Below are 22505 nucleotides of genomic sequence, written 5' to 3'. Positions count from 1 at the left end.
TAATTTGACCTACAAACTGATTCTGTGCCTGCAATTTCTTTTTTTTTTTTAATTTTATGAGTAGAATGACTAGATTGTTAGACAGCCAATACAAGATGGAGGGGTGTAGGGGGTGCATGTCTGTGTGTGTATGTTAGCTGGTTTATAAAGCCTTAAATAATCTCGCCCCATCTTATATATCGGAATGTCTGACACCTTATATTCCAAATCATAACCTCAGATCCTCAAATGAGTGTCTCCTTAGAGTTCCAAGAACAAAACTTAAAAGAAGTGGTGAGGCGGCCTTCTGCTGCTATGCACCTAAAATCTGGAATAGCCTGCCAATAGGAATTCGCCAGGCTTATAGCACTTTAAAACACTGCTGAAAACACATTACTTTAACATGGCCTTTTTATAACTCCACTTTATCTTAATCCTGATACTCTATATGCTCAATTCATCATAATAACTATTCATGGTGGTTCTAAAATCGGTACTGACCCCTACTCTCTTTTCTGTTTCTTTTTCCGGTTTCTTTGTGGTGGTGGCCTGCGCCACCTCCACCTACTCAAAGCTTCATGATGCTCCAACAATGATGGACGGATTAAAAGGCAGAAGTCTACGTGACCATCATCATCATCAAGCCCTTCCGTGAGAATCCTAAATCCAAAGAGGACTGTTTCATTTATGTTAGGTAGAATGCCCAGAGGGGACTGGGCGGTCTCATGGTCTGGAATCCCTACAGATTTTATTTTTCTCCAGCCGTCTGAGTTTTTTTTTTTGTCCCCTGGCCATTGGACCTTACTCTTATTCGATGTTAATGTTGATTTATTTTGTTTTATAATTGTGTCTTTCATTTTTCTATTCTTTAATATGTAAAGCACTTTGAGCTACTGTTTGTATGAAAATGTGCTATATAAATAAATGTTGTTGTTGTTCAATGATGCAACAACACTTTTATTGCTATAGCACGTTTTCATACAAATGATGCAGCTCAAAGTGCTTTTACAGGATGAAGAAAGAAAAAAGAAAAAATTTAAAAATAAAATTATTCAATATTAATTAACAAAGAATAAATTAAGGTTCGATGGCCAGGGAGGACAGAAAAAACAACAAAAAAAAAAAAACTCCAGGGGGCTGGAAAAACAAAAAAATCTGCAGGTGTTCCACGGCCACAAGACCACCCAGTCCCCACTAGGCATTCTACTCAAAATAAATGACCTCAATCAGTCCTCAGGTTTTCAGGCTTCACATGGAAGAACTTGATGATGACGGTCATGTGGCCCTCTGGCCTTCAATCCATACGCATGCATGTAATTGAATAGGAATTTCTTTTTTTTTTTTTTGTGAAAGAAAGTAAATTAATGAATTGCAGTTCAATTGGGGAAAGCCGAGGAGCTCAATGTCATGCAAAGTTAGAAGTAAAGTGAAAACAACAAAATCTTGAATGCATCAGAAAGTATAATTTGCTAATGAAAACAACACCTTTGGTTATGAATACATTTTTATATAAATGTGTGGAAACATTTACTCACAAATTTAAAAAATAAAAGATGCCAAAAATTAATGCTTTAACCAATTCAGAATCCTTTATTTAACAGATTACAAAATTAAAGAAATAAAATAAAAATTGAGAAAATAACAGCTACTAACCTATGCACTTCAGAATGTTTTAAGTGCAGATGTACACCACGGATTTCATTTTTGGGATATCGAGCCCACCTCGCTCCTCTATTCATCACACGTGAATCTCCACACGGCACAACACCATGCATCAGAGTGAATACTCAATGCCAGCGACCACAAATCTGAGGATCTTGTTTTAAGGAATGCTTTACATTTTTTTTTCCAGTTTAAATATGTACCTTTGGTTTTCCATGCACCTTACAATTGTGGAACACATTACATTTTGGCTGGCTGCTGACAGACCATTCATAAAAGCAGCCTCCTTCCTGGGTAAACCAACACCTTCCATCCCAGCCATGGTGCCAGTCCATTCATATCCATCAATATATACTGGGGGTCCTCAGGTTACGACACAGTTCTGCTCCTACAACAATGATGTAACCCTAGCCTACGTCACTTACCTATCCTAACACATTTGCAAAATCATAATCTAGAACATTAAAACACAACTAAGCCACAGAAAAAGGAAAAGGACATAAATATACTGTACTGTACACTGTACTATAGTAACAGAAACAAATGACAAAAATGACTGTAAAAAAAAATTCCTTACCTTTATTCCTTCTAATCTCTACAATGTCTAATTTCACTTCCATCGTGATGGCTTTCCTCTTCTTCGAAGCACTACCATCTGAAGACACTGACTTTCATTTAGGAGCCATGGTAAGGCCAACCAAAGCCACACAAATAGAACACTTGTGCCACGTGCAACCAAACTAGTTTGCCAGCTCCCTCACCCAAAAGCTGCGTACTTCCGCCGCGTGCAACCAAACTAGTTCGCCCATGTAGTCTGTAAGTACGACGCTAATGGCGTAAGCCGAAACACTCACATTTCAGTTTTTTAAAAGTTTTTATGGGAGTGAGCATTGTAAACTCGAAATGTCGTTATGTCGAGACGTTGTAATCCGAGGACCCCCTGTATAATACACTAGGTGCGTAAGCCCGTGCTGTAAAAAGCACAGGGTCCTAGAAACTATTGAAATCGTCAGAAAAAAAAATTGAAATGTAGAGATGTCAGGTAATTGAAAGGAACCACTCTGGGCGTCTCTCTCCTAGGAAGTTTTGTTTTGCTGATGTGCTCACATCTGGTTTTTTTTTGGAGGTTTCATTTTGCCGATGTACTCGTCTGGCTTCTGTAACAGCCGCTAAGTGAGTGACTCTCTCTTCGGAGGTTTTGTTTTGCCGACATGCTGGCCTTGCTTGAGTATCCTCGGAGATGGAGCCCTTAAACCACCTCTCACTTCTGGCAGACACACAGACAGACACACACACTTCCATTTGTAGACGTTTAAATATGTAAGATATACAGTATAGATAGATAGATAGATAGATAGATAGATAGATAGATAGATAGATAGATAGATAGATAGATAGATAGATAGATAGATAGATAGTATAGTTTTGTGCCTGAATCTTTTTGTTTGTATGGGGAGATGTGCAGATTATATTTCTATGTACTGTTTGTTTATAAATGGCATAATACTTGAATTTAAAAAAACTAACATCATTTTCAGATCTTCTTTCCTCACTTAATGTTGATTTTAGCTTTACTGAACTTCCATCCTTAACTGGACAAACTGGATAAACAACTCATTATATTTGGGGGCTGCTGCATAAGCTATCCTGTAATGACGTATTCCCTGAAAGATGCTATAAAACACAAAAGCTGACTGATTTTCATGTTCACTTTCAGATGACACCAGACAAAAGGTGAAGCCAGTGGTATACCTTGATGGTCCAAACTTTGAGGAGCCAGCAAACAAGTTAACTGCAACCTGTTTAGTTGTCGGTCCCAACTTAGATGGTGTAGACATTTCATGGAAGGTGGGTTCTCCTAATCCCACCCCACAAACTGAAAATCCAAAAGATAATGGTAATGGCACACAAACTGTTTGGAGCAAATTGAATATTTCAGAGGACTGGAAGCAGGGCCATGAAATTGTCTGTCAAGTGAAAGATGCGTGTGGTTTGCATGAAACCAAGACAATTAAAAAAGGTAACTTTTAGTTAACTAAATACTGTAAATTTTAAACCTTTGTGGAATTAAACAAATATTAACAAGCTCCTTTCATTTTCTTTGTACAGTATCCAACATAAGTACACCAATAGTGAAAATTATGAGGCCTCCTGAATATGACCTGACTGAGGGCAAAGCCAATTTGATCTGTATAATTACAGATTTTTTCCCCAGCGATATTAGTGTCAAATGGTTGAAGAACCAAAAAAATGTTTCCAGTACACAGTTTATCAATGATTGTCCTGTCCTGAATGGAAACGTCTTTTCAATGGTCAGTAGGATCAACATCACTGAAGAGGATTGGAAGAGCGGAGCATCATTCACTTGTATGGTCAAGCACTATTTTTCAGATAAATGGCAGAAAGTTGCTTCTCCTTCAAATCTTTTTGGTATGTAAGTTTTCCACTAAATGTACAAAACAAATATTCACACATGTTTATGTATTGTTCACTTGTAATATAAAGGCACTGAAGTTGAGCCAAATCAGCATGTGTCAGTTAAAGGGAAAATGAGTCGAATAGCCCTTTATATGATAAATGCTCAATGTATGAAGCTTTTATCTTTTATACGTTGTTCTATATTAATAAGTGAATTACTAACTTTCTTGGTAAATCAGTGGTAGGAAGTGATGGAGATACACAAACCTCTACCAGAGACTGGATTTGGACCTTGAACTGCAGTAGCCCAGTCACTGTTTCTGTGCATTTTTCATTTCAAAAATGTTTGTGGTTGGTTAACTGGAGATCCCCAATTAGCCCTTTGTGTGCCACTTATGAGCCTTACAATGAACCTTTGCCCCATCTAAGACAGGCACCTGATGTCCACTCAATCATGCAGAGATATGCTCTACCAGTTCTGATCTGATTTAGATGAAATGAGATGAGGAAAATAAAATAAATCAATTTAGGTTCTCCATCCTTGGGTCTGGCACAAGTCAAGCATCCTGGGTTCAAATCCTGCCACTTAGTCTACCCTACCCTACTTTTCTTCTGTCCTCAAAGATGTGCCAGTTAGGTTCATTGATGTGTCCAAATTAGCCCTGGTGTGAGTGTTCTGGTGGATGTGAGTGTGTGTGAAGAGACCCCGTGATGGACTGGTGACCTATCCAGAGCTGGTTTCTGCCTTTCATAGGCCCCTGTGACCTTCAAATAGATTAGGCACTGATGTGTCACAAGTCCTGCTATCAGGGTTTGGATCACGTGGCACAAAAGATAGTTAAATTCAGCATTTTCATTCCTGGAGAGTCACAGTTTCTCATAAGCACATCATCCTGTTGTTCAAATCCTGTTTTTAGTCTAGTCTTTTTAGTGTGGCGCTTTCCTGCTCTTTCAGGTACTCCAATTTTCTTCTATCCCCAAAGAAGTGGCAGTTAGATTGATTAATGCTGCCAAATTGGCCCAAATGTGAGTGTGTGTAAACAGACCCCACGAAGGATTGCTGTCCTATCCATGGCCTGGTTTCTGCCTTTTATATCCCCCCGACCCGAAAATAGATTAAGCAGGTTAGAGAATGATAAAATAAAAAAATATGTTTTGATATTTCATGCATGGGGAGGCACAATAGTTAGCACTGCTGTGTTACAAGTCCTGCTTCCAGAGTCTGGATCACACACCTAATCATCTGAGTGGAGTTTGCAGGTCTTTTAAAATGTGTGTGATTTCTCCAGTGTTCTTCCTCCATCCCAAAGATGTGCATGATAGGTTCATTGGGTGTCATCAGTATGTCTCTGTGTGCACCCTACCCTGGACCGTCACCCAAATCTGGTTTGGTTTCAACAGAGTTACTAATGCTGCCATGGTAGGCTCCAGTTCCCATGACCATGAACTGAGCACAACGAGTAAAGGAAAGGAGAAGGAAGCAGTTAATTGCAGCTTTTTCACCCATTTTAATATAAAATGTGGGGTAATATATAAGCATGATTTGTGTAACCGAATCAAAAAACCATCTGGAGTGGCCACTGAATAAATTATAAAAATAGGTGATGATTTAGGATAAGTAAAGAAAAAAGGTTTAAGGTTATACTCACCCTGAAAAAATAAAGGTTAAAGACACAACGTTTTCGCTATGTGCCATTCGTCAGGTGTGCGGCTGTAAAGAAAGTAGGGAGCAAATTTATAGGAGAGCCATAGGAAGTTGAAATGAGAAAAGATGAAAGTAGGTGTGAAAACACTGTCATTAGAGAAGGTGATGGGAGATATTCAAAAGTTAATCGACCATTAAGACCTGGAGAAATGTGTGATCTCAGGAGGAGAATGAGCTTAGCTTCATCAGGTTATTTAAAGGTGTCTCCAGCAACAAATAGATAGATAGATAGATAGATAGATAGATAGATAGATAGATAGATAGATAGATAGATAGATAGATAGATAGATAGATAGATAGATAGATAGATAGATAGATATGAAAGGCACTATATAATAGATAGATAGATAGATAGATAGATAGATAGATAGATAGATAGATGTGAAAGGTACTATATAATAGATAGATAGATAGATGTGAAAGGTACTATATAATAGATAGATAGATAGATAGATAGATAGATAGATAGATAGATAGATAGATAGATAGATAGATAGATAGATAGATATGAAAGGCACTATATAATAGATAGATTGTTAACTCAAAAGCAAAACAAATCAAAGAAAGAAGACCTATAGCTTGGCTGTCATAGTCATAGTGAGACATTTCTTTACGCAATTCTGCTGAATAATTCATTGGCTGAACATCCTCATTGTTAGTGTGTCAGAGAGAGCATGTGCAGCATTGTTCATAATGACACTGAGAATTTCTGCAAGTGACATGACCTGTTGTTATATTTATGGTCAGAGTGATGTCTCCCCTTAAGATTTTTGTTTGCTTCCTGGAGAAACAACTTTCTGTGCAGCTTTCGATTTCCTATTTAGGGGTTTGTTTCTGGTTGTATGCACAACATTTCATGTGTTTAGTCTTTGCCTCCTGATAAAAAATTACATTGGCAGAATTATTGTATATTATATTAAAAAATAGGATAAGCGGTTGAAGGTTTGGGGTTTTGCCTGGCAGTACCATGTTTAATGCAAGAAATGACAAAAAATTTAGCTTTGAAGCACAGAACATAAATTGACGGCACTTTCTGCTCTATTAAAATAAAGGGTAGAGAACTGGTACCTTCTTCTGGGAATCTGTAGAACTGAAAGAGCAAGTTGTCTCTCCTGGTTCTTTGGATCAAATCACGTCATGCTTAGGAACATTGCTCCTTTTATCCTGGTCAAGAGGAACAGGTGGGGCTTGGATGGAATATAACGTCATGTGTTTTCTATCTGGTTTTCTTTCATTCTAAGAAGAAAAATGAATATTGTGAGAAAAGCTGTCCCACCCATTTGGTAGACTCCTCCCGCTACCTTGAGAAGAAGGCTCCCGTCGACTTTGTACACGAAAATATCCAATTTTTTGCTTAATTTAGTAGCATGGAAATAACCTTCCTGAAAACATGTTTTCGCTTTGTCATTGTGGGTTAATGAGTGGGCAAAAATGGCAAATGTATCAATTTAAAGTTAAGTCTGCAACAAAATAGACTGCGGAAAGTGAAAGGGTCTAAATACTGTAGTTCTCCCTGTAGGCACTGGGCAAAGTCAGGTCGTTTCAAATATGACATGCAGTATTTTTGTTACCATTGTAAGGGGGTGAGTGTCATGGAGAAACGTTCTCTTTCTCTTTAAAGAAGGCAGTCTTGGAGTCCAGATGGGAATGCAGAATAAAAATCTTTATTACACAGCAATGTAACAAAGAGACTCGACCATGGAGCGAGTGCTTGAACTAGGATTTATATTACATTTCTTATCATCAATGCAAACTGCTCTCCTCCTTCTTGTTCTTCATACCATTTCCTAATGTCCAATCCCATAATTACCTAATGCCCATCACCTGGCCTTGTGTCCATCATCTGACCAAAACTTGCCAAGACTACTCCTTACCCTGCCCAGGCGACTGAGACTTGCTTATCGATCAGTTCCCACTGCTAAGTTGCTATCAGGAGTAGTCGCACATACAGTAAGATACTGGGCCACTTAGATGAATGGCTACTTATTGCACAAGCATCCTCAAGGCTACAGGTTTCTGCAGATGCGTCTCTTAAGACAAGAGCGCAAAGTTCTCTTACACTTCCCACTAGCCTTGGCTTGTCGTCGCCTTATGCTAGTGTCTGAGCAGGCAGACAGACAGAGCAAGTGTCCTCGGGCTGACAAGCACAGGCAGTTTTCTTAGCTGCTAGGCAGAAATAAACATAAGCTTTTAACAATTAACTTCTATATGACTTAAAGCCTGTGGTGGGCTGGCGTCCTGCCTGGGGTTTGTTCCCTGCCTTGAGCCCTGTGTTGGCTGGGATTGGCTCCAGCAGACCTCCATGACCCTGTAGTTAGGATATAGCGGGCTGGATGGTAATGTATGGATGGTTGGATCACTTCAAGCTAGCTAATATAACACATTTTACTTTAATTTGATTAAAACTATTGATATAAGAAAGTATTCATAGATTTAAATTCTTTCTATATTAAAACTATGTGTAAGAGCCATTTCCTAGTTACATAAAATTCATAAAAATTTTACTAAATGATAGTGCATAATCTATGGGAGGTTCCTATAACCCCCGTAAGTTGAATTGAATTGGTATATTCTAGCTGTTTCTAGCTTATCTGACTAAACCTTATTCTCAGTTAGTGATCAGCCTTGCCATGTGTAAGGTGTAGAGGGCACATGGTTTTAACCCGTGCCTTTCGTGCCTTGCGTACCTTGTGTGCGTGTTTTGTTTGTCAAGTAACATGTAAGATAAATCACTTAATTGAAAGTGCTGCGCCGTATGTTTAAAACTTACAGAAGACGAGTTTGGAATCTTTAAGTACAGAATAAGAAGTTAAGAATCTTTAAGTATAGAAACAGCTAAAGTTTAGAGAAGATGCATTTTTTTCTTTTTTTTGCATGTTATTCTGCATCTGTAACTACTTTTTTCTTTATTCTTCAGTGGATTATTTGCCTTGAATTTTCACTACATATTTTTAAAACGAACTTTTGGACAGAGATTTCTTTTGGTAAACGTTTTACCCGTGCTTGAACTCGCCTTACACTCCGGCAGCTACACTATTCATATGAGAAAGTATTAGTACATAGATTTAAATTCTCTCTATATATTTTATGAAATAGTGCCCTGTTTAGTTCTCTTAAAGCTAAAATCTCAGCAGCTGTATTTTAAGACAATGGGCCGTTCAGCTCTCTCAGAGTACACAGGGTTGACTTTTCACGATCTTACTGAAGTTTTAAACTTAGCAGCAAGAAAGAAAAGACAGGCTGCTTGCAAGCAAAAGGGCAGCCTTTATACTGAAAAATAAATTAGGGCTTATAAGCTACTTTAAAAATGAAAACATATTATTTGATATTATTTAAACATTTGTAATAATTTTAAAGCACATCAATCCCTAAGTAAATTTTCTATACGAGTATTTGATAAACTTATTTTAAGGTACAGATATACACCAAAGGGCACATCTCCACCTCGTAATTCTTGCCTTTTCCTTCAGTTTGAGGCCAGGGGGTCTCATGTAACTTGCTTGCTGTGGGCTCTGATCATTTTTTTTTTCTCAGAACTACAGACTGTCCAAAGCGAAGCAAGTCTGTAAACTGCACCAGAACTGCACAAGATTCTCAGTAATGTTGGCATCTCACGAGGTACAGTTTGCCACTTATTGATGCCAAGTCGTCCTCTACCTTTCTCTAAGCAATAAATGGACTGAAGTGGTTAGAAAATAACTGGGTGATATTCTGGACTCGAGCAATATTTTATGTGGATTCCCTGTTTTGTGGAATATCAGGAGTTGTGGGTCTTTTTTTATCAAGGTGGGGTGGTGGCTCTGAGTCAGCAACTGGAAGTTTGTCGGCTCAGATCCTGTAAATGCCAGAAGTGACTCTCCTCCATTGGGCCCTTGAGCAAGACCCTTAACGTGCAATTGCCTTATCCTGGGTATGACATTAATCTGTATCCAGCCCCGCAAGCAGGTCCTTCAACTTACGTGGAAAACTTAGGATCATAAAAAAACGTCCCACTGTTCGAGCGCGGTGCTGAAGTGTCACCCACTGCACTCGGGTTCCAATCCAGGTGATTTGTTGTGTGGTGGGTGCAGCAACGTGCTCTCAGCGCATGCCCCCAACTTCTCTTATTGCTACCCACCAAACCATTCAGGAGAATCGACGATGAGGACTCTTCCCTTAATCAGTTATGAATGAAGCAAATTATTATTTCATTATTCTTTCTTTCATAAATGTAAATTCTTTCTTTTCAAATTACTTTAGTACTTTAAATGTTTTACTCTTGTTTAGGAAAAAAACGTTCCTTATGTTCACAGAAGGCTGCCACAGATCCCAGATGAAAATGCAAAACTTTTCTTTACATATTGTACAGAGTATACACAAATGTCTCAGACCATGGAGTGAGCAATCAATTAAACAATTCTTCCTCTTTTATACTTTTCTATTCCCATTACCTCATCCAAAACATCACGTCATCTGTCTCTTAATATGCAGAATCTTATCACCTTTTCTATTCAAATAAAACCCCAAGTAATATCTGAGTCATTATTATGAACACTGTTTCCTTAGGAGGGTAGTTTGTGGATCATTCAATTGATCTTATCACTGCTTCATAGGAGGGGTGTTTGGGCTTTACTCTCACTTTCTACAGGGATGTTTGTTACTTATTTATCTCATTCTAGCCTTGGTAAATCCTGTTGCTGGTTTCTCTGAGATGAAGCAGACCTCAAGAGCTTAAGCTTTAGCCCCTGAGTTACCTTCAGTCCTTTTCCTTATCTTTATATAATACGCTACGTGGCTGTTTGTTTGTCTGTCCAGGATTTTAAATCACCTGTAGCTTGCAAACCGCTTGACCAATTGACCTGAAATTTGGTACATATATACTATGTGGTGTCTACTATCTGATACTATCTGGGTGATGATTGACCTCCAAGGTTATTCTTGTTTTTATTTTAATTTTTTTTTTATTGTACAATCAACTCTCGGCAGCAGGCAGCAGGGTGGCTGTGTGGCGCATGCTTAAGGGTGTCATTCTCATCCCTACCACCTTCGCCACCATTTCCCCTACCTCTTCATATCTTAAATCATTTTTTATACAGATTGAAGGCTTCAGTGCTTCAGTGAAAAATTAAAGAAAACGTACTAAGTAATTGCAACACAAACACTGACTTAATCAGTTTTAATGTGAAAAGATGCCGACAAAAGAAGAGAAGAAGTGGGCCGCTAGGGTGGAGGAAAGAAGAGCTGCTCAGGAAGCAGCAAGCACATCAACCTCTGAGCAAACGAATGATAAACGTACAGAGAAAGAGGATGAAAACTATGAAGTCAAGTGTATTCACTGCACGTTATCGTGCATTGTGCCGTTACTGGTGTTTAATAATTCACTCTGTTATGGCTATATCTACAGGTATATATATCTCTGTAAAGAAATGTGACAGATCATGTATTAACTAAAAATTCCACACTCTTTGCAGCATCTTTCAAAAATGTGGATCCAAAAATTATTCTTGTAACTTCCAAAAGTGAAGGTACTTCAAATGAAAGAAGACTCCTGTGCATGATCTCTGAATTTAGCCCCAAAGAGTTGAGCATCAAGTGGTATAAAGACAACAAGACTGTAGATAAGGGGGTGACGACCTTGAAGCCAGCAATGAGTCAAGATGGGCTCTTCAGTCAGACTAGCCAGCTTATAGCTAACGACACTGAATGGAAGATGGGACACAAGTACAAGTGTGAAGCAGAAAGGAAATCTGGGACACCCGTGAGTCAGAGCATCGATAAATGCACAGGTGAGTCACATCTGTGGTGTAATTAGAATTAATGCTCTAGAAAGTAAAGCTTAGATATTTTTATAATCCTTAGTGAAAAAAAGCAAACATTTTGTTTTATAAAATATCTCAACCCTTTCAAAAGACAGAAGTACAGCGCAATGGTAACGGTGGAGCACATGCACATTATGTGACTTATTTAGGGTTCATACACGTATTTCAGAGAAGCCACTGAGAAAGACATCAGACACTTTATACATGAGAAGACCGCGATTAACTAGTAGTGAGCAAAACAGGCACGTTTCGATTTACACACATTGTCAAAAGAGTAAATAAAATTAGATTTGCAGGATATTTAGTAAATGTAAAAAACAAAACTTATTAAAGAATTTTTTTTGAGTTTCAAATGTTTTTGCTTAGGTGGAAAAATAGAATTGCTATGTCCTGAAGCCTCATTCACAACTCTGAGTTTGCCCGTGTTCTTTTCTGCAGCTGCATAAAGCAGAAAATACCAGTCTGGTAAAATCAATTCTATTTATACTCTACATTCAGGTACCCACAGAAAAGTTCAGTTTGTTTTTTAGAAATACTAGGGGGTTCTGTCCCCTGCTTGCTTCGCTTGCCAACCCCCAGGTGGTCACTAAGCGCTAGCCACTTCGCAGCTCTGCCACTCGCGCATGGGGAAGCGGATGCACAATTTAAACAGATTGTTATTTTCATGGAAATTGTTACATATGCATAATAGAACTATTTTACATTACGGTGAGTAATTAACCATAGTACAAAATAGTAAAATATAATCAATTTAAAGAAAACTATGTTTCATGTTGCGTTAGAGGTATTCGTTGCGTTATACGTTTTCATTCTGCTTGGCTTTGAAATTAACAGTCAAATACTTTTTAAATTTACACTTTTACTGTAAAACTTCAGTAAAAGCAATTTTTTGAATTAACTTTTGAATTAACTTTTCGTCAATATAGCTTTGAATTTTGATTCTGTGTTTGGACTTAACGTCGTGCAAACGCAATGTATAACTGCCCGTGAGTGAATATTGTTTCTTTCCCTCTAATAAATTAACTGACTTTTTCTTATGTTTGTCCCAGTCATTTGTTAATTGTCATAGCAAAAGCTATTCTAACAGGAAACTGTAAACGTTTTAATATAAATGGCATATCAAGATCTCCTTTGGTGTCTAATGTTATGTGCGGAAGATGTACTACATTACCTTTCTTGTCGCCTGTTAAAATTTTACATTCCAGAATTGTTCAACCAATTTTGAATACAACTAATCTTCTCCTATTGCATAACCAATCACTCAGACATAAATCACACAATAACATTACGATACATCCTTCTTTCAACAATAATTCGGCCGGTGGAAGAACGGTGGAGATGTTTTCAGCTTCCGCACCATTACCACCAACTGTTTCAGCACAGTCTATTGATACGCACTTAACCAGTTTGCCATGTAATCGATCGATTATTTTTGCATTCATTCGTTTGACTTCATCCCTTCTTGGTGCTAGGATTGCCCGTGTACTCATTTCTTCTGTTGATAACCCTTCAGGATTAAATTCTTCAATAAGATTTGGACATAGTAAGTCTTCTTTTATTGGGAACTTAAAGTGAGGAAAATTTTTAAGAGCCAAGAGCGCAGGAACTGAGTCTGACAAAAGCATTTATACGAATAAGATGTGAGAGGCTCGTGGGCATGGTTGAATATGGTAGATAGGAGGACGGGACTTTAAAAAAATATTTTGGCAATTGTCTCGTTTTGCGGACCTTTCTTTTATAATAGAGAGATAACATGCTGCATAGTTTCTACACAAAGATACACTGAACTGCAATATTGCAGAGATTATTTTGGTTTCTCCGCAGTAAAAAGACAATTTCCCATCAGGGATTAATACAGCGTACCAAATACCAAAATAAATAAATAACTGCATGGAAAGTCACTGGTGACAAACAAACCACCACCACACACCAAACCCCATACCCATACCACCGTTAACTACCAACCACCTTGTCATTCCTAAGGATATGTGCACATCAGATGGTTTTTTTCACTAAAGAATCTTCATTTAAATACTAAATGATAGATAGATAGATAGATAGATAGATAGATAGATAGATAGATAGATAGATAGATAGATAGATATGAAAGACACTATATGATAGATAGATAGATAGATAGATAGATAGATAGATAGATAGATAGATAGATAGATAGATAGATATGAAAGACACTATATGATAGATAGATAGATAGATAGATAGATAGATAGATAGATAGATAGATAGATAGATAGTTTTGTGCTTGAGTCTTTTTGTTTGTATGGGGATATGTGCAAGTTATATTTCTATGTACTGTTTGTTTATACATGTCATAATACTTGAATTTAAAAAACTAACATAATTTTTAGATCCTCTTACCTCACTTAATGTTGTTTTTAGCTTTACTGAACTTCCATCCTTAACTGGACAAACTGGATAAACAACTCATTATATTTGGGGGCTGCTGCATAAGCTATCCTGTAATGACGTATTCCCTGAAAGATGCTATAAAACACAAAAGCTGACTGATTTTCATGTTCACTTTCAGATGACACCAGACAAAAGGTGAAGCCAGTGGTATACCTTGATGGTCCAAACTTTGAGGAACCACCAAACAAGTTAACTGTAACCTGTTTAGTTGTCGGTCCCAACTTAGAAGATGTAGTCATTTCATGGAAGGTGGGTTCTCCTAATCACACCCCACAAACTGAAAAACCAAAAGATAATGGTAATGGCACACAAACTGTTTGGAGCAAATGGGATATTTCAGAGGACTGGAAGCAGGGCAATGAAATTGTGTGTCAAGTGATAGATGCGTGTGGTTTGCAAGAAACCAAGACAATTAAAAAAGGTATCTTTTAGTTAACTTAATAAATTTTAAACCTTTATGGAATTAGACAAATATTAACAAGCTCCTTTCATTTTCTTTGTACAGTATCCAACATAAGTGCACCAATACTGAAAATCATGAGGCCTCCTGAATATGATCTGACTGATCATGCTCATTTGATCTGCATAATCACAAATTTTTTCCCCAGCGATATTAGTGTCAAATGGTTGAAGAACCAAAAAAATGTTTCCAGTACACAGTTTATCAATGATTGTCCTGTCCTGAATGGAAACGTCTTTTCAATGGTCAGTAGAATCAACATCACTGAAGAGGATTGGAAGAGCGGAGCAACATTCACTTGTATGGTCAATCACTATTTTTCAGATGTTTGGCAGAAAGTTGCTTCTCCTTCAAATCTTTTTGGTATGTAAATTTTCCAATAAATGTATAAAACAAATATTCGCACATTTTTTTGTATTGCTTGCTTGTAATATAAAAACACTGAAGTAGAGCCGAATCAGCATCTTTCATACATTATTCTTCATTAAGAAGTGTATTAGTATTCACAAAGACATGCCACTTAGTTTGACTAATAAGTCCTGGTGTGAGCGAGTGTGTAAACAGACCCCGTAATGTTTCTGCCTTTCATAACCACCTGTAACCCTAAAACAGATTGAGCGCTGCTGTGTCCGGCTTTCAGGGTTTGGCTCACACACCTAATCATCTGTGTGGAGTTAGCAGGTTCTTTCAATGACTGTGTGGATGCTCTGGTGGTCCTCCTTCATCCCGAAGATGCACATGATAGGGTCATCGGTTAGTCTCAATTGGCGACATCAGTGTGTCTTGTTATCCTTTTCAATCTGAAATTTGGAGTAAGGTAAAAACATGGTTTATGTAAATGAATCAAAACAAAATCAGGAGTAGCGACTAAATAAATCATAGAAATAGGTAACGATTTTGGATAAGTAAAGGAAAAGGGTTAAAAGTTAGTCCATTCTGAAAAGGAAAGGAGGTTAATGACACAACATTTTGGCTCTATGGCCTTCATCAGGCATGGAACAGAATAAAAAAGAAGGTAAAAAGATTGCTAGGAGGAAACAAAGCCAGGCCAGTTGAAATGAGAAAAGGTGAAAGTAGGTGTCATTAGAGAAGATGATGGGAGAAATTAAAAAGTTAATTGCCCTTTAAGACTTGGAGAAATGTGTGAACCCGAGGTGAGAATGAGCTTAGCGTGTCCGGTTTTTCTTTGAAAAGTGTCTCTGAGTTCAGAGTGGCCGTGACCAAAGGTGTGAAGGTGACTGCAATAGGCCTTGTAAGTTCTTTCATTTTAATGGCTCAAATGCGTTCCCTGAAACGGTCTGCTAGCCGTCACCCTGTTTCACCTTCGAAGATGGCTGGATGTTTCCTACGTCAAGTGCAATTAATTTGAGTTTCAGACAGGAGAGAGGTCTGTGGTTTAATATTGAATTTACTAGAGGAGCCAGACATGAGAGTATTTGGTGATGTATTTGGAACTGATACAGCAACCCACTGTTACAGCTCCAAGTGCCCGGTAAGGCATGTGGCTCTCCTGTATGAAGTGAGCTGCAGATGAGAAGTTTGTGTAGGTTAGGTGTTCGTCAGAAGGAGATGAAGGGAGGATATGGACAAGAGACAGCCATGGAAGGATCAGCCTGCAAAATGGGGAGATTTTGTTTGAAGGTCCAAGTAGAGGCAGAATGTTAGAATAGAATGGCAGGACCAGCAAAAAAAAAACAGTTTTACTTATTTACTGAGGTTTAGGAAAATATCTTAAAAGGGAGGCACTTCAGGGCAGGAGCTTCAAGGAGAAAAAAAGCCTGAATCGAAAATTAATTCACTTGAGCATTCTTATATTAGTAAGTTTGACAGTTTAAAATAAACTGTATACCTACCGTCACTTAAATACAAGATTTCTTGAAACTGTGACATTAGATGTTATGTTTAGCACATTATATGCTGTGTAGTGTGTCGTGTATGACCAGGACGCTTGCCCGATGAATGCTAAACAGCCAAAATCATTGCATATTGTGGATAAAAAAATAGGATAAGCAGATGAAGGTTTAGGGTTTTGCCTGACAGTACCATATTTAATGCGAGAAATAACAAAAATGTAAGAGTTGAAGCACAGAAAATAACCTGACCGAACTTTCTGTTCTATTAAAGTAAAGAGTAGAGCGATGGTACCCACTTCTGGGAGTATTGAGAAGTGAAAGAGCAAGTTGTCTCTCCAGGTTCTTTGGATGAAATGACATCCTGCTTAGGATCATCGCTCTTTTTATTCTGGTCAAGCGGAAGAGGTGAGGCTCGGGTAGGATATGACGTCAGGCGTCTTTTGTCTGGTTTTCTTCCAGTGTAAGAAGGGAATCTCATATTTTGAGGAAAGCTGTCCCACCCATCTGGTAGACCCATCTTGAAATGATTATGTGTACGAAGCTCCTGAGTCCCGTGTGTATGACATTATAGAATTTACTACTGAATTTACTAATATGGAAGTAACATTTCTGAGAACAGGTGTTCACTTTGTCATTGTGGGTTAGTAATGAGCGGGCAAAATGGCAAATGCATCCATTTCAAATTAAGTCTACAATTTAATAAAGTGTGCACAAAGTGAAGGGGTGTAAATGGTTTCTAAATCCACTGTAGGTCTCCTTTTTTCCCAGAGGCAGGCTGTAGGCCGTGGGCAAAGTCAGGTTGTGTCCTTAGCCTGGCAGACACCCCTTCACATATATGACAGGCAAATAGTACAACCAAGCCATCAATTAATCAATTCATTAGTAAAAATAAATAAATATTGTGTAGAGACTTCAAAGTGTTATATCAAAATACATTTAACAAGTATATTGGGAGGAAGTATTGAATTGTATGACAGCAATGGGCAGAAAAGACACCCAGAGGAACTTCTTAGCACACTGTGGTGGAATGAGCCTGGGGCTAAAAGATCTCCAAGAGAGCGCCTCCTGGAGGGGATGCAGGGTAATTTTCAGGATGGCATCCAATTTTACCATCATCCTCTTTTTCAACATCATTTTCCGGTGTGACCAGTGTTCGCCCTGGGATGAAGAAGTTCCTGATAAGTTTATTCAGGCATTGTGGTTCTTTTGAGCTCAGTTGGCTTCCCTGCAGCTTAGAACAACACACTGGCTACTATGGACTGGTAGAACATTTCCATCAGCTTGCTGCATACATCAAAAGGCCTGAGTCTCCTTAGCAAGTACAGTCTGTTCTGGCCCTGCTTGAACAGCTCCACTGTGTTGTCACACCAGTTCAGTAGGTTGTTTATGTATTAAGCAAATTATTATTTCATCAATCTTTGTTTTCATAAATGGAAATTCTAGCTTTTCAAGTTAACTTGGTACTTTAATTTGAAATATTTTACTCTTTACAGCATCTTTCAAAAATGTGGATCCAAAAATTAATCTTGTAACTTCCAAAAGTGAAAGTACTTCAAATGAAAGAAGACTCCTGTGCATGATCTCTGAATTTAGCCCCAAAGAGTTGAGCATCAAGTGGTATAAAGACGACCAGACTGAAGATAAGAGGGTGACGACCTTGAAGCCAACAATGAGTCAAGATGGGCTCTTCAGTCAGACTAGCCAGCTTATAGCTAACGACACTGAATGGAAGATGGGACTCAAGTACAAGTGTGAAGCAAAAGGGAAATCTGGGAAACCCGTGAGTCAGAGCATCGATAAATGCACAGGTGAGTCACATCTCTGTTGGAACTAGAATTAATGATATATATATATATATATATATATATATATATATATATATATATATATATATATATATATATATATATATATATATATATATATATATATATATATATATATATATATATATATATATATATATATATATATATATATAATGCTTTATGTTCCTTAGTGAAAAAGTAAACATTTTGTCTGATAAAATATCTCAACCCTATCAAAGCACAGAAGTCTGGTGGAATAATGTCGAACAGTGGCGCACTTGCACATTATGTGACTTATTTAAGGTTCATACACTCATTTGAGAGAAGCTATTGAACAAGACATCAGCTGCTTCATACAGGAGAAGACCCTCATGACTAGTAGTGAGTGAAACAGGCAGGTTTCAATTTGCATACATTTTCACAACACTGACAGAAATTAGTTTTGCAGGTGATTTCAGAAATGTAAAACGCAAAACTCACTAAAGATTTGTTTTGGGTGGAAAACAAAGAATGCTGCACCCTAAAGCCTAATTGACACCTCTAAGTTTGTCTATGTGCTTTCCTGCAGCTTCTTAAAGAGTATAATCCATGTATTCTATTAATATTCCTAGTGCACATAATCGCAGAGGTGTGTTTTATTTAGAAATATAACATGTGGCCTATTTTCCACACAATGACACACTAAAATGCACTATTGTAAAGACAAACCCGCAGCTTCATTACTTACAAATCACCTTGTCATTGTTGAGGATATGCACACATTAGATGATTTGCTTTTCAGTAGAGGCCTTCATTGAAATACTAAATGATAGATAGATAGATAGATAGATAGATAGATAGATAGATAGATAGATAGATAGATAGATAGATAGATAGATAGATAGATAGATAGATAGATAGATAGATAGATAGATAGATGTGAAAGGCACTCTATAGAGAGTGTGCCGGGCAGCTGGGGGTGGTACCCAGCCAGGATGCCCAGGAGGACCGGAGGAGGGCTTGCGCCTCCTCCGGACCACGAGGGGGCGACCTGGTGCCTGAAGAACCCTGGACCTCAGCACTTCCGCCACACCAGGAAGTGCTGGGGGGAAGAAGACTGGGGACATCCGGAGGGCTTCCGGGTGCGCAGCTGGCACTTCCGCCACACTTGGGTGTGTCCGTGGAGGACTGCCGGGAAGCAGCTTGAGCCTATCCGGGCTGGTATATAAGGGGCCATCTCCCTTCATTCGGGAGCAAGAGTTGGGTGGAAGAGGACAGAGCTGAGAGAGAGGAGTGGAGGCGGCCAGAAGGAAGGCATTGGAAACTGTGAGGCCTGGACTTTGGGGGATCGGTGCTGGAGGCACTGGGTTGTGCACTGAACTATTTTGTAAATATTGTACAATAAATAGGAGTGTGTTGGGTGCAAAACTGTTGTCCGTCTGTCTGTGTCCGGGTCACGTTCCACAATAGATAGATAGATAGATAGATAGATAGATAGATAGATAGATAGATAGATAGATAGATAGATAGACTTTTATTGTCCCTACGGAGGAATATGGCTTTTAACAGAAGCTCTTTAAATAAGTAAATAAACACTTTGGTCTGAACACACACCAGTATGTCTACAAAGCAACAAAATTAAAAAGAAAGGAAAGCAGTCCGAGTGAGGCATTACACAGATGTATTTCTGTTGGTATAAAGGAGCCCCCATAGTGTGTCTTGACACATTTCTGCTGAATAATTAATTGGCTTAAAGTCCTCAGTGTTGGTGTGCAGCATTGTTCATAATGTCACTCAGTTTTGTTTTAATTTTTTCCTTCCCTAGGACCTCCTTGGGGTCCAGAGTGCATCCCATAACTGAGCTCATTCTTTTAATTAGTGTGCTGATTCGGTGATATTTTGTTGCATTGTGCTGTTTTAGGTGCCTGCAATGTTCTCTGAGTAGGCCTATTTTTGTGCCATCTTTGGTTACTTTGATCAGAGCTAAACAGTTTTCAGCAGATGGGTGCAATTTTTGAAATGTTACAATTATTAAAGGCAATTATATGTACTATATGTTTTGGCAGTTGATCTGTCAATGTGTCTTATGCTTTGTGAATATAATCGACTTTGCATGTAGACGTTTGGTGTATTGTGTAAATATTGCTAGAAAATACTAGCATGTTAGACACTTCAAGAAAATCCATGGAAATAGAATAAATGGAGAGTTCAAAAAAGTCTGTCACCAACCTGAAAACAATACACCTGATTGGTGGGATCTGGGATAAAAACACTGAAAAAAGCAGTGTGAAAGTAGAGTGCATTCCCGAAAAACAAACTTGAAAGACTGCAAACAAAGCGCCTGCTCACACTGCACCAATTTTACAGTCACACATCAACTTAGCCTGCAAATCTTCAGTGTGTGGGATGAACCCTGAGCACCAAGAGAAGCCCATGTGGGCATAGGGATGGTGTGTAGACTCTAGAGTCAGTTCCCATGTTGCGATTTAAATCCAGCACTTTGCAGGTACGAGAAAGCCACTCAAACCACAAAACTCCTTCCAGTCCATTTCACATTCAAGAATTCTTAATTCCAAGAATGCACAAGTTAGGGATGTCAATAACTACCTTATGAGAACACATTCTTGATATTCAAGTCATCTTGATATGAAAGCTGCTTTTGTTCATGACATTTTACTCCAACATCTTAAAGACATTTCAGCCTAGGCTTCTGTTTTGGTGTTGTTCTGTTCTTATCTCAGTGGAAGAGTGTTTCCCTATGTTACCCCTAGAGAATCGCTAATCAAACCTTATCCATGTCTCCTCCACAGTTCCTTAGTGCTCACAACTCTGTCTGGTCTTATTTTTGATCTACGAGGTATGACAATGGAATTCCCAGAATGAACCTGTAGAAAAAATGTGCTTCTGTGCACTAGCACTGCTGCCACCTCCGTTCACAGCTATGCATCTAGTTAGACTTGATGCCACCGCTGGAAACACACCTGCTTCTAAAAGACCTTTCAGTTCCTTTGGTACATTATGCTTGATGTCATAAATGTCTGGAAATCTTTGTTGTTTCACGGCTGTTTTTATTTTTCAAAAGAGCCGAAAATCACAAGGGGCTACGAGTAATTCAGGTGAATATGGTGAAGACCGAATTTGGTAGTTTAAATCTTAGCTGAAATGTTCTGAACACTGAGCGCATGCATCACAGCTGGGGGCCTTGTAAGGATGGACAATCCACTTCTGGTGCCGTTGTTCACACCTTCATTCCTCTCCTTGAATCTCTTATTCCACTCGAAGACACTCAACTATTTCATAGCTAACTTTTAACATCTCCAGCATTTCAGTAGCACACGGCCGTCTGAGGAATCAAATTGTCACATCCTGTATTTGTTTCCCATTAGCAAAAATCTAGTATCAGTACAGTGTGTCCTTTCAACGTTATGTTAATCAACTATTGAAGCTCAATCGTTAGACAGCATCGTAGGAAGAACCGATTTGAAACTGTCCAGATAAATAAGGATGGTGTTATCAAATCACTGTTTAGGGCTACCCAAATACTTTGTCCACTCTGTTTATGTTTTATGATTAAAACTAATCCTATTCACTTTCTTCTTTGAATTATATTATATTATAGTCTATAATACTACTATCTGCAAAACATAATGTTTCTAGCTTTGAAACGTTTCCAAAATTAGACTATTTCTGTCCATGATTGAGGTACATGGTTTATATCGTCATGTCTTAAGTATTGTTAATGTCTGTCTTCCCCTAAAGATCATCCAGAAGTTAAATTTTCTATAAACAACACTGCAAATGTTCTCGTCTTCCAATTATTATAGTGTTATCATTCCTATTTTACTTAGTATTAGAAGAAAGGACACATTTCAAGGTATATTATCTTATTTATGAATTCATCAATGCCTACACTCTTAAAACTACTGGTTTTTTAATGTTAGTTTATGGTTCTTTACTGGGTTGTGTGGTTCTTCATAACACCATTGCTTGACAAAGCACCATTTCATTCTGGGAAGAGTTCTTTGCATATGAAAATGTTTCTTAGTTTATTGAAAAATTTCCTAATAAGTAGAAAAAAACCCCTGAAATCTTTAATGTATGGTAAGCTACCTAGTAGGACACTAATGGCGCTTTTCCACTGCATAGTACTGCACGACACGGTTCAGTTCAGCTCACTTTTAGGTTGTTTTCCACTGGGAACAGTACCTGGTACCTTTTCCTTTTTTTAGTACCACCTCAGCCGAGGTTCCAAGCGCGCCGAACCGTTACCAAAACGTGACGTGTAAACTCTGCTGGTCACTGGCCGGAGAAAATCGTCATTGCTGCGTCACTGGCTATTCTTTTCTTTAAAGGTACACACACGCGGAAATTTGTGTCCCGTCTCTCCATCGCTGGACGCAGTTTGTTGCATAA

General features: G+C 38.3%; 1 protein-coding gene across 1 annotated transcript in view; it reads left to right on the top strand.

Moving 5' to 3' along the window:
* Window positions 1–22505, top strand: part of LOC120514184 — a 96224-nt gene that overhangs the window by 56421 nt on the left and 17298 nt on the right. Inside the window, exons 8-13 of the mRNA XM_039746290.1 lie at window positions 3359–3661; window positions 3751–4071; window positions 11215–11529; window positions 14111–14413; window positions 14498–14815; window positions 17799–18113. Of these exons, the coding sequence (XP_039602224.1) occupies window positions 3359–3661; window positions 3751–4071; window positions 11215–11529; window positions 14111–14413; window positions 14498–14815; window positions 17799–18113 (1875 nt within the window). The remainder of the gene's footprint in view (window positions 1–3358; window positions 3662–3750; window positions 4072–11214; window positions 11530–14110; window positions 14414–14497; window positions 14816–17798; window positions 18114–22505) is intronic.

The sequence above is a fragment of the Polypterus senegalus genome, chromosome 1 (assembly GCF_016835505.1).
Source record: "Polypterus senegalus isolate Bchr_013 chromosome 1, ASM1683550v1, whole genome shotgun sequence".
Lineage (NCBI taxonomy): Eukaryota > Metazoa > Chordata > Cladistia > Polypteriformes > Polypteridae > Polypterus > Polypterus senegalus.
Note: the sequence above shows the minus strand (reverse complement) of the source record. Positions and strands in the feature narration are given on the sequence as shown.